Genomic DNA, 12,812 nt, shown 5'->3' with positions numbered 1-12,812 from the left:
CCTGAGGTGAAAAATGCCCTTTTGTGAGGTAAAATCTCGTCCTTGGGGTGAAAAATGCCCTTTCGTGAGGTAAAAATCTCCTCCATGGGGGGAAAAATGCCCTTTTGTGAGGTAAAATCTCGTCCTTGGGGTGAAAAGTGCCCTTTTGTGAGGTAAAATCTCCTCCCTGGGGTGAAAAATGCCCTTTCGTGAGGTAAAATCTCCTCCCTGGGGGGAAAAATGCCCTTTCATGAGATAAAATGTCCTCTTTGGGGTGAAAATCTCCCCTTTTGTGAGGTGAAAAATGCACTTTCGTGAGGTAAAATGTCCTCCCTGGGGTGAAAAATGCCCTTTCGTGAGGTAAAATCTTGTCCTTGGGGTGAAAAGTGCCCTTTCATGAGGTAAAAATCTCCTCCCTGGGGGGAAAAATGCCCTTTCTTGAGGTAAAATCTCCTCCCTGGGGGGAAAAATGCCCTTTCCTGAGATAAAAATCTCGTCTATGGGGTGAAAAATGCCCTTTTGTGAGGTAAAATCTCCTCCTTGGGGTGAAAAGTGCCCTTTCGTGAGGTAAAATGTTCTCCCTGGGTTGAAAAATGCCCTTTCGTGAGGTAAAATCTCCTCCATGGGGAGAAAAATACCCTTTCCTGAGGTAAAATCTCCTCCATGGGGGGAAAAATGCCCTTTCGTGAGGTAAAATCTCCTCCTTGGGGTGAAAAGTGCCTTTTTGTGAGGTAAAATGTCCTCCCTGGGGTGAAAAATGCCCTTTCGTGAGGTAAAATCTCCTCCCTGGGGAGAAAAATGCCCTTTCGTGAGGTAAAATGTCCTCCTTGGGGTGAAAAATGCCCTTTCGTGAGGTAAAATCTCATCCTTGGGGTGAAAAATGCCCTTTCGTGAGGTAAAATCTCCCTGGGGTTAAAAAATCCCTTTTCGTGAGGTAAAATCTCCTCCCTGGGGTTAAAAAATCCCTTTTCATGAGGTAAAATGTCCTCCTTGGGGTGAAAAAATGCCCTTTCGTGAGGTAAAATCTCCTCCCTGGGGAGAAAAATCCCCTTTCTTGACATAAAACTCTCATTTTCTGAGGTAAAATCTTCTCCCTGAACTGAAAAATACTCTTTCCTGAGGTAAACATCAACTTTCTTGAGGTAAAATCTCCCTGAGGTGAAAAATCCCCTTTCTTGAGGTAAAAATCTCTTTTTTGGAGATAAAGTTTTCTCCCCGAGGTAAAAAATCCCCTTTTTTGAGGTAAAATATCCCCATTCTTGAGGCAAAATCTCCTCCCTGAAGTAAAAATCAGCTTTTCTTGAGGTGAAGTCCCCTTTTTTGGAGGTAAAATCCTCTTTCCTGAGGTAACAGCTCCTTGAGGTGAAAAAGGTACCTTCTCCCTCCATGTTTTGAGGCAAAACTCTTCGATTTTGATGAAAAATATCATTAAGAAGAAACGCCCTGTGTGTGTGTGTGTCCCCCAAACTGCGCTGGGTCCTAAAGCCCCGCCCACATGGGGGCAGCGCTGGGTCCTTAAAGCCCCGCCCACACAGGGAGGCAGCGCTGGGTCCTAAAGCCCCCCTCAATGGGACAGCGCTGGGTGCTAAAGCCCCGCCCACACAGGGAGGCAGCGCTGGGTCCTAAAGCCCCCCTCAATGGGACAGCGCTGGGTGCTAAAGCCCCGCCCACACAGGGCGCAGCGCTGGGTCCTAAAGCCCACCCACCCCACTCTCCCCAATGGGGCGATGCTGGGTCCTAGAGCCCCCCATATACTCCAGGATCCCCCCCCAAATCCCTGGGACCCCCCCTCAAACTCCAAGGATTTCCCCCTTCCAAATCCTGGGATCCCCCCAAAACCTTAGGACCCCCCCCAAACCCAAAGTTTCCTCCCAAACCTCACCCCCACCCCCTATGGAATAAACCCCGTGCGGCCTCAACGTGGGGTTAAAAAAAAAGGGGAGGGAGGGGGGGGTTTATTGGGGGAGAACTGTCGCACACGCGCGTGTCAAGGGGTGCACGAGGGCCGTTTTGCACGCCAAAGAGGGTCCCGCCCGCTCGCGGCATCAAACGAGGGTGGCTTGAACGCTCAGAGCCTCGCACAAGGGTCCTTCCTCCTCGCACGAGGCTCCTTGCACGCTCACCTCCTCGCACGAGGATCCTTCCTCCTCGCACGAGGGTCCTTGCACGCTCACTTCCTCACACAAGGATCGCTCCTCCTCACACGAGGGTCCTTGCACGCTCACCTCCTCGCATGAGGATCCTTCCTCCTCCTCGCACGAGGCTCCTTGCACGCTCACCTCCTCCTTGCACGAGGCTCCTTGCACACTCGCCTCCTCGCACGAGGGCCCTCGCACGCCCCGCCGGCGCAGGGCACAGGCCTGGGCATAAGGGGGGGCGATGGGGGGTGCCGGGGGGGGCACATAACTGTACGGCTTCTGGGGGTCCAGCTGGGGGGGGGGGGGGGAACGACAGGGGGGGATCAGGGCCTCCCAGTTCATCCCAGTATGGCCCAGTATGCACTGGAAGCCCCCAGTCCCCACCTCGGCACCTATAGATATACATGAATGGTCTCCCAGTTCATCCCAGTATAACCCAGTACCCCCCTGCAGCTTCAACGACTTCATAGGTGCCCTCCCAGTTCATCCCAGTAGCAGCCAAATGGCTTCCCAGTCCCTCCAGTGCTTCCCAGTTCATCCCAGTAGCAGCCAAATGGCTTCCCAGTCCCCCCAGTGCTTCCCAGTTCATCCCAGTAGCAGCCAAATGGCTTCCCCATCCCTCCCAGTGCTTCCCGGTTCATCCCAGTAGCAGCCAAATGGCTTCCAGTCCCCCCAGTGCTTCCCAGTTCATCCCAGTAGCAGCCAAATGGCTTCCCAGTCCCTCCAATGCTTCCCAGTTCATCCCAGTACCAACCCAACGGCTTCCCAGTCCCCCCCAGTGCTTCCCAGTTCATCCCAGTACCACCCTAGGGCTTCCCCATCCCTCCCAGTGCTTCCCAGTTCATCCCAGTAGCATCCCAAGAGCTTCCCAGTCGCCCCAGTGCTTCCCAGTTCATCCCAGTAGCAGCCAAATGGCTTCCCAGTCCCTCCCAGTGCTTCCCAGTTCATCCCAGTAGCAGCCAAATGGCTTCCCAGTCCCTCCCAGTGCTTCCCAGTCCATCCCAGTACCATCACAGGGCTTCCCCAGTCCCTCCCAGTTCTTCCCAGTTCTTCCCAGTTCATCCCAGTAGCAGCCAAATGGCTTCCCAGTCCCTCCAATGCTTCCCAGTTCATCCCAGTACCAACCCAAGGGCTTCCCCAGTCCCTCCCAGTGCTTCCCAGTTCATCCCAGTACCAACCCAAGGGCTTCCCCAGTCCCTCCCAGTTCCCCTAGTGCTTCCCAGTTCATCCCAGTATCAGCCAAACGGCTTCCCAGTCGCCCCAGTGCTTCCCAGTTCATCCCAGTATCAGCCAAACGGCTTCCCAGTCACCCCAGTGCTTCCCAGTTCATCCCAGTACCAACCCAACGGCTTCCTAGTCCCCCCCAGTGCTTCCCAGTTCATCCCAGTACCACCCTAGGGCTTCCCCATCCCTCCCAGTGCTTCCCAGTTCATCCCAGTAGCAGCCCCAGTCCCTCCCAGTTCTTCCCAGTTCATCCCAATAGCATCCCAAGAGCTTCCCAGTCCCCCCCAGTGCTTCCCAGTTCATCCCAGTACCAACCCAAGAGCTTCCCCATCCCTCCCAGTGCTTCCCAGTTCATCCCAGTAGCAGCCAAATGGCTTCCCAGTCCCTCCCAGTGCTTCCCAGTTCATCCCAGTCCCTCGCAGCCCTTCCGAGAGGCTCTTGGCCCCCCTCTGGCTCCCCCAGTGCCCCTCCCAGTCCCTCCCAGTCCCTCCCAGTGCTCCCAGTACCTGCAGGGGGTAGGTGCGGTCGGGGTCGTAGGCGCTCAGGTCCCCACAGGCCACGAAGGGGACGATGACGCGCGATGGACCCCACAGCTGAGGGGGGGACACGCCTGGGGGGGGAGGGGGGGGTCAGGGGGGACCCCGAAACACAGGGACCCCCCAAAACCCCCCCAGGGATCCCCTGAACCCCCTCAGGGACCCCAAACCCCCCGCAAGGACCCCAAACCCCTCCCACGGATCCCCTGAACCCTCTCAGGGACCCCAAAACCCTCTCAGGGACCCCAACCCCCCCCAGGGATCCCCTGAACCCTCTCAGGGACCCCAAAACCCTCTCAGGGATCCCCTGAACCCCTCTCAGGGACCCCAAAACCCTCCCAAGGACCCCAAAACCCCCCCAGGGATCCCCTGAACCCCTCTCAGGGACCCCAAAACCCTCTCAGGGATCCCAAAACCCCCCCCAGGGATCCCCTGAACCCTCTCAGGGACCCCAAAACCCTCTCAGGGACCCCAACCCCCCCCAGGGATCCCCTGAACCCCTCTCAGGGACCCCAAAACCCTCTCAGGGACCCCAACCCCCCCCAGGGATCCCCTGAACCCCCCTCAGGGACCCCAAAACCCTCTCAGGGACCCCAAAATCCCCCCAAGGTCTCCCCAAAAATCCCTTCTAAGGTCCCCCCAATCACCACTCCCCACAGGGACCCCCAAACCTCCTCCAGGGACCCCCTAAATCCCCCCAAGGACCCCCAAAAGCCCTCCCAGGGACCCCAAAAGCCCCCCAAGGAGCCCCCAAAAGCCCTCTAGGGACCCTCAACGCCCCCCAGAGACCCCAAAATACCCAGAAGTACTCCCCAAAAATCCCTTCTAGGGTCCCCCCAATCACCACCCCCCCCAGGGACCCCCAATCCTCCTCCAGGGACCCCAAAACCCTCCCAGGAACCCCAAAATCCCCCCAAGGACTCCCCAAAAATCCCTTCTAAGGTCCCCCCAATCACCACCCCCCACAGGGACCCCCAACCCTCTTCCAGGGACCCCAAAACCCTCTCAGGGACCCCAAAATCCCCACAAGGACCCCCAAAATCCCCTCCAAGACCCCCCAAAACCCCTCTAGGGACCCTCAACCCCCCCCCAGGGACCCCAAAATCCCCCAAAGGACCCCCCAAAACCCCCCCAGGGATCCCAAAACCCCTCTCAGGGACCCAAAAACCCCTCTCAGGGACCCCTCAAACCCCCTTCAGGGACCCCAACCCCTCCCAGGGACCCCTTAAAACCCACCCAGAGACCCCCAACACCCCCCCAGGGACCCCCAAAATCCCCTCCAAGACCCCCCAAAACCCCTCTAGGGACCCTCAACCCCCCCCCAGGGACCCCAAAATCCCCCCAAGGACTCCCCAAAAATCCCTTCTAGGGACCCCCCCAATCATCCTCCCCAAAGGACCCCCCCTAAACCCCCCTCAGGGACCCCAAAACCCTCCCAGGGACCCAAAAACCCCTCTCAGGGACCCCCCAAACCCCCTTCAGGGACCCCAACCCCTCCCAGGAACCCCTTAAAACCCACCCAGAGACCCCAACCCCCCCACCAAGGACCCCAAGATCCCCACAAGGACTCCCCAAAACCTCCAGGGTCCCTCAACCCCCCCTCAGGGACCCCAAATCCCCCCCAGGGACCCCCAATTCTCCCAAAGAAACCCCCAAATCCCCTCCCAGGAACCCCCAAACCCCCCAGAGACTCCCAACATCCCCCCCAGGGACCCCAAATCACCTCCCCAGGGACCCCCAAAACCCCCAGGGACCCCCCAACATCCCCCCTACAACCTTACCCCCCCCAAAACCCCAAGAAACCCCCCAAAAAAAACCCTTAGAGACCCCAAAATCCCCCTCAAGAAACCCCAAAACACCACAGTGAACCCCCAAAATCTTAAGGACCCCCCCAGGGCCCCCCAAAACATCAACCCCCCCCCTCAAAAACCTCAGAGGCCCCCAAATCCACCCCCAGAGCCCCCCAAAATGCCACCCGCAGGGAGGCTAAAAGCCCCCAGGGCCCCCCAAAACCTGCTTATTCCCCCCAAACCCCCCCAGGGTCCCCCAAAACCTCTCCCCCTCCCTCTCAGGGCCCCCCCAAAAACCTCAGGCCCCCCCCAAAAACCTCAGGCCCCCCCCTTTACCCGCATCGGGGTCGAGGAAGGGGTTGTCCATGGTGGGCTCGTAGCCTTCGGGGGGGCTGTAGCCACGACAGACGACAAAAGCCTCTAAGAAAAAGCGTAGAAGGGGGGTTTAGGGCCCCCCCAAAATACTGGGGGGTCCCCAAAATCAAAGGGGGGGGTGTCCCCAAAATGGAAAGCGAAAGGGGGTTCTCACCGATGCTGGAGTTGCGGCTGCTGCGGGGTTTGGCGCAGGTGACGTCGTGGAAGAAAAGGCGAAGTTGGGCGTAAAGCAGCGTCACCTCTTTCCCTCGGAAGATCTGGGGGGGTCGTGGGGGGTCAGAGCACCCCCTTTTTTAGGGGGGGTGGGAGTTTAGACCCCCCCTTCTTTCGGGGTGTTCCCCTCTTTGTGGGTTTTACCTTAGCTACGAAGGTGCCGCCTTTCTTCAAGACGTGCGTGGTGATGTTCAGCGCCTACGGGGTTAAAATGCCCCCCCCTTGCTCAATTTGGGGGGGATGGGGGGGTGTTGGGGTCCCCCAAAAGGTTTGGGGGGGCCCTGAGGTGGGGGGGGGAAGTTAGGGGGAGGGAGGAACCCCACTTACCGCCAGCAAGAGCTGAGCTTGGATGTATTCATCGAGGTCGTGCAGCCCCGTCACTTGGGGGGGGGGGGGGGAAAGATTTAGGGGTTCGGGGGAGGAAATTTGGGGTTCAGGGGGGGTTAAATGCCTCCCCCCAGGATGCTAAAGGCCCCCCTTAACCATCAGAACCCCCCAAAGTCACCGTCAGGGGCTCCGTCGCAAACCACCAGGTCGGCCGGGCGCCCCTCGAAGTGGCGTTGGATCTCTTGGGCCGTGGAGACCTTTTGGGGGGGGAAAAAATGGGGGTCAGGGGGGCTCGGGGGGGGGAATAGGGGGGGAAAATGGGGGTCGGGGGGGGCTGGGGAGGGAGAAAATGGGGTCTGGGGGGGAGAACGGGGAAAAAATGGGGTCTGGGGGGGGGGAACTGGGGGGAAATGGTGGCTCTGGGGGTGACTGGGGGGGGAAATGGGGGCTCGGGGGGAGAAAATGGGGTCTGGGGGGGAGAAAATGGGGGAAAAAAGGGGTCTGGGGGGGAAAATGGCGGCTCTGGGGGGGAAATGGGGGGAAATGGGGTCTGGGGGGGAGAACTCAGGGGGAAAATGGGGTCTGAGGGGGAGAACTCAGGGGGAAAATGGTGTCGGGGGGGAGAAAATGGGGTCTGGGGGGGAGAATGGGGGAAAAATGGGGTCTGGGGAGGGAGAACTGGGGGGAAAATGGGGTCTGGGGAGGGAGAACTGGGGGGAAAATGGGGTCTGGGGGGGAGAATGGGGGAAAATGGGGTCTGGGGGGGAGAAAATGGGGTCTAGGGGGGAGAACTCAGGGGGAAAATGGGGTCTGGGGGGGAGAACTTGGGGGAAAATGGTGTCTGGGGGGGAGAAAATGGGGTCTGGGGGGGACTGGGGGGGGATATGGGGGCTCGGGGGGGAGAAAATGGGGTCTGGGGGGAAAACTGGGGGGGAAAATGGCGGCTTTGGGGGGGAATGGGGGGAAAAATGGGGTCTGGGGGGGAGAACTGGGAGGGAAAATGGGGTCTGGGGGGGAAATGGGGGTCTGGGAGGGAGAAAATGGGGTCTGGGGGGGGGAAATGGGGGGAAAATGGGGTCTGGGGGGGGAAAAGGGAGTCCTGGAGGGGGAAAATGGAGGGAAAAAGGGCACAAATGGGGCCTGGGGGGGAGAACTGGGAGTTGGAGGGGGAAATGGGGTCTCTGGGGGGGAAAAATGGGGGGAAGAAGGGGGCTGGGGGGGGGAAATGGCGGCCGGGGGGGAACTGGGGAGGAAATGGGTGTCTGGGGGGGGGGGAAATGGGGGTTTGAGGGGGAAATGGGGGGAAAATGGGGTCTCTGGGGGGGAAATGGGGGGAAGAAGGGGACTGGGGGGAGGAAATGGGGAGGAAATGGGTATCTGGGGGGGGGGGGGAAAGAGAAGAAAGGGACTGGGGGGGGAAATGGCGGCCGGGGGGGAAATGGGGAGGAAATGGGTGTCTGGGGGAGGGAAATGGAGGGAAGAAGGGGACTGGGGGGGGGGAAAATGGGGAGGAAATGGGGGGAAAATGGGGTCTTGGGGGGGAATGGAGGGAAGAAGGGGACGGGGGGGGGGAAATGGGTGTCTGGGGGGGGGGGAAATGGAGGGAAGAAGGGGACTGGGGGGGGGAAATGGGGAGGAAATGGGGGGAAAATGGGGTCTTGGGGGGGGAATGGAGGGAAGAAGGGGACTGGGGGGGGGAAATGGGGAGGAAATGGGTGTCTGGGGGGGGGGGGGGGAATGGAGGGAAGAAGGGGACTGGGGGGGGGGAAATGGGGAGGAAATGGGTGTCTGGGGGGGGGGAAATGGGGGTTTGAGGGGGAAATGGGGGGAAAATGGGGTCTCTGGGGGGGGAATGGAGGGAAGAAGGGGACTGGGGGGGAAATGGGCCTCTGCGGGGGGGAAATGGGGAGGAAATGGGTGTCGGGAGGGGGGAAATGGAGGCTCGGTGGGGGGAAAATGGGGTCTGGGAGGGTCCTCGAGGAGTAGCGAGGGTTTGGGGGGGCTCAGGGGGGTTTGGGGGGGGCTCAGGGGGGGTCCCCACCTTGGTGATGTCCCCCTGGATCTGCAGCACCCCCGGGATGGGGGCCATGGCCTGGAGATCGACGGCCACAACCTGCACCGGGGACCCCGGGGACCCCCTGGGGGGGGCGAGATGGGGTGTCAGGGGGGTCCCCCAAACCCTACTGCCCCCCCAAACCCCACTGTGCCCCCCCAAACCTCACTGCGTCCCCAGATCCCCCCCAGCCCCCCCAAAACTGGGACTCCCAGTCCCCCCAGTTAACCAAACTGGGAACCCTGGTCCCCAAACTGGGACTCCCAGTCCCCTCAGTCACCCAAACTGGGAGCTCTGGTCCCCAAACTGGGACTCCCAGTCCCCCCAGTTAACCAAACTGGGAGCTCAGGTCCCAAACTGGGACTCCCAGTCCCCCAAACTGGGAGCTCCGGTCCCCAAACTGGGACTCCCAGTCCCTCCAGTTAACCAAACTGGGAGCTCTGCTCCCCAAACTGGGACTCCCAGTCCCCCAAACTGGGAGCTCCGGTCCCCAAACTGGGACTCCCAGTCCCTCCAGTTAACCAAACTGGGAGCTCTGCTCCCCAAACTGGGACTCCCAGTCCCCCCAGTCACCCAAACTGGGAGCTCTGGTCCCCAGACTGGGACTCCCAGTCCCCCCAGTCACCCAAACTGGGAGCTCTGGTCCCCAAACTGAGACTCCCAGTCCCCCCAGTTAACCAAACTGGGAGCTCCGGTCCCCAGACTGGGCCTCCCAGTCCTCCCAGTCCCCAAACTGGAACTCCCAGTCCTCCCAGTTGCCCAAACTGGAACTCCCAGTCCCCAAACTGGGCCTCCCAGTCCTCCCAGTTGCCCAAACTGGGCCTCCCAGTGCCCACCTCAGCTTGCGGCTCAGGACTTGGCTCCAACTCCCGGGGGCCGCACAGAGATCCACGGCGCGATGGACGCCTGCCGGCACCCCAAAATCCTGGGGGCCCCCCCAAAACCCTTGTGCCCCCCCCTAATTTTGGGGTCCCCCTCGAAAACCTTTGTGCCCCCCCCAACCTTCTGCCCCCCCCAAAACCTTGGGGTCCCCCCCTAAAACCTTGTGCCCCCCCCAAACCTTCTGCCCCCCCTAAAACCTTGGGGTCCCCCCAAAACCCTTGTGCCCCCCCAAAACCCTTCTGCCCCCACTAAAACCTTGGGTTCCCCCCCAAACCCTTGTGCCCCCCCCTCAATCCTGGGGTCCCCCCCAAACCCCTGTGCCCTCCCCTCAATCCTGGGGTCTCCCCCAAACCCTTTTGCCCCCCCCTAATTTTGGGGTCCCCCCCAAACCCTTCTACCCCCCTCAATCCTGGGGTGCCCCCCAAACCCTTGTGCCCCCCCTCAATCCTGGGGTCCCCCCCAAACCCTTGTGCCCCCCCTCAATCCTGGGGTCCCCCCCAAACCCTTGTGCCCTCCCCTCAATCCTGTGGTCCCCCCAAACCCTTTTGCCCCCCCCTAATTTTGGGGTCCCCCCCAAAACCCTTGTGCCCTCCCCTCAATCCTGGGGTCCCCCCAAACCCTTGTGCCCTCCCCTCAATCCTGGGGTCCCCCCCAAACCCTTGTGCCCCCCCTCAATCCTGCGGTCCCCCCCAAACCCTTGTGCCCCCCCCAAACACTGTGGTCCCCCCCCAAACCCTTGTGCCCTTCCCAAATTTTGGGGCCCCCCCAAAACCCTTGTGCCCCCCCAAACCCTTGTGCCCTCCCCTCAATCCTGGGGTCCCCCCCCAAACCCTTGTGCCCCCCCAAACCCTTGTGCCCTCCCCTCAATCCTGGGGTCCCCCCCCAAACCCTTGTGCCCCCCCCAAATTTTGGGGTCCCCCCCAAACCCTTCTACCCCCCTCAATCCTGGGGTCCCCCCCAAACCCTTCTGCTCTCCCCTCAATCCTGCGGTCCCCCCAAACCCCTGTGCCCCCCAATCCTGGCCCCCCCTCAACCCTTTGCATCCCACGGATCCTCCTCAAACCCTTTTACATCCCCCAAACCTCCCACATTTCCACCCCCCACCCCCCCAAAAATCCCTCCTTTTTCCCCCCCCCCAAATCCCTGTGCCCCTCCCCTTCCTCCCAGTTGCTCCCAGTCGCTCCCAGTTCCTCCCAGTACCCTGGAAAAGCTGGAAGCGCTGGTCGAGCTGGAGCAGTTTGAAGGCGCTTCGGGCGCGCCAACCTTCTTCTTTGGCCAAACGGTAGTAAATGTCCCTCTTATCCTTCGAAGAACGACCCATGACGGCGCTTCCGGAGGACCTACGAGAAAGAAATCACATTTTTAAGACCAAATATGGTTTATTTGGAGGCCCTACAATTAATAAACCCCCTCGTTCAGTGTTAATTAGGCTAAAATTAACGAGTTTTGGAGCTCCCACGTTGATTAAAGCTCTAATGACCTTCTCCATAGTCTTTATTTGGAGGTCCTATTGGGAATAAACTCATTATTTACGCAAAATCAGCCCCAAATTGCGTTGATTAAACCTAATATTGTTTATTTGGAGGTCATACAATAAATAAACCCCCTCGTTCTGTGTTAATTAGGCTAAAATTAACGAGTTTTGGAGCTCCTACGTTGATTAAAGCTCTAATGACCGTCTCCATGGTCTTTATTTGGAGGTCCTATTGGAAATAAACTCATTATTGATGCAAAATCAGCCCCAAAATAACCAATTCCCCATTAATTAAACCAAATATGGTTTATTTGGAGGTCCTACAATTAATAAACCCCCTCGTTCGCCGTTAATTGGGCAAAAATTAATGAGTTTTGGAGTCCCACGTTGATTAAAGCTCTAATGACCTTCTCCATAGTCTTTATTTGGAGGTCCTATTGGGAATAAACTCATTATTTACATAAAATCAGCCCCAAATTGCGTTGATTAAACCTAATATTGTTTATTTGGAGGTCCTACAATAAATAACCCCCACGTTCGGCGTTAATTGGGCGAAAATTAATGAGTTTTGGAGCTCCTACGTTGATTAAAGCTCTAATGACCTTCTCCATAGTCTTTATTTGGAGGTTCTATTGGAAATAAACTCATTATTTACGCAAAATCAGCCCCAAAATAACCAATTCGCCATTAATTAAACCAAATATTGTTTATTTGGAGGTCCTACAATTAATAAACCCCCACGTTCGGTGTTAATTGGGCCAAAATTAATGAGTTTTGGAGCTCCCCTATGGGTTATTGGACTCCCAGTCCTCCCAGCGGCCCCGAACTGGGACTCCCAGTCCCCCCAGCGCCCCCAAACTGGGACTCCCAGTCCACCCAGTGCCCCCAACACCCCTAAACCGGCATTCCCAGTCCCCCCAGACCCTCTACCTCCCTCAAACTGGGACTCCCAGTCCCTCCAGCGCCCCCAAACTGGGACTCCCAGTCTCTCCAGCCCCTCAAACTGGGAGTCCCAGTCCCCCTCATCCCTCCAGTCCCCAAACTGGGAGTCCCAGTCTCTCCAGCACCCCAAACTGGGCCTCCCAGTCTCTCCAGCACCCCAAACTGGGACTCCCAGTCTCTCCAGCCCCTCAAACTGGGAGTCCCAGTCTCTCCAGCCCCTCAAACTGGGAGTCCCAGTCTCTCCAGCACCTCAAACTGGGAGTCCCAGTCCCCCTCATCCCTCCAGTCCCCAAACTGGGACTCCCAGTCTCTCCAGCACCTCAAACTGGGACTCCCAGTCCCCCCAGCGCCCCCAAACTGGGACTCCCAGTCCACCCAGTGCCCCCAACACCCCTAAACCGGCATTCCCAGTCCCCCCAGACCCTCTACCTCCCTCAAACTGGGACTCCCAGTCCCTCCAGCACCTCAAACTGGGGCTCCCAGTTCCCCCAACCTCCCCATACTGGGACTCCCCAGCACCCACCTCGCCTTTCCCCACTACGCAAACGTAGCTCTACGCATGCGTAGCCACCTTTCTCCACCACGCATGCGTAACCCCTTCCCCCCCCCACTACGCATACGTAGTGCATTTCCCCACTACGTATGCGTAACCCCTTTCCACACTACGCATACGTAGCTTCTACGCATGCGCAGCTCTATTCCTTACGCATGCGCAACCTCTATCCCGCCTTTCCTCACTACGCATAAGTCCCCTCAAACTGGGACTCCGAGTCCCACCAAACTGGCATTTCCAGTCCACCCAGTGCCCCCAGCAGCCCCAAACCGGCATTCCCAGTCCCTCCAGACCCTCTACCTCCCCCAAACTGGGACTCCCACTCT

The 12,812-nt window shown here is 58.8% G+C and overlaps 1 protein-coding gene across 1 annotated transcript; it reads right to left on the bottom strand.

The window, feature by feature from the left end:
* Positions 1-2,024: 2,024 nt before the first annotated feature.
* On the bottom strand, positions 2,025-12,529 carry FTSJ1 (FtsJ RNA 2'-O-methyltransferase 1). Its single transcript, XM_054052154.1, has 11 exons — positions 12,457-12,529; positions 10,718-10,857; positions 9,472-9,541; positions 8,624-8,720; positions 6,761-6,839; positions 6,583-6,635; positions 6,400-6,453; positions 6,197-6,299; positions 6,004-6,087; positions 3,848-3,951; positions 2,025-2,408 (listed from the first exon to the last, which is right to left on the bottom strand). Exons 2-11 carry the CDS (start codon positions 10,836-10,838, stop codon positions 2,025-2,027), a joined length of 1,149 nt encoding a protein of 382 aa, XP_053908129.1. The 5' UTR covers positions 10,839-10,857; positions 12,457-12,529.
* Between the last annotated feature and the right edge of the window lie 283 nt (positions 12,530-12,812).

The sequence above is a fragment of the Cuculus canorus genome, chromosome 32 (assembly GCF_017976375.1).
Source record: "Cuculus canorus isolate bCucCan1 chromosome 32, bCucCan1.pri, whole genome shotgun sequence".
NCBI lineage: Eukaryota > Metazoa > Chordata > Aves > Cuculiformes > Cuculidae > Cuculus > Cuculus canorus.
Note: the sequence above shows the minus strand (reverse complement) of the source record. Positions and strands in the feature narration are given on the sequence as shown.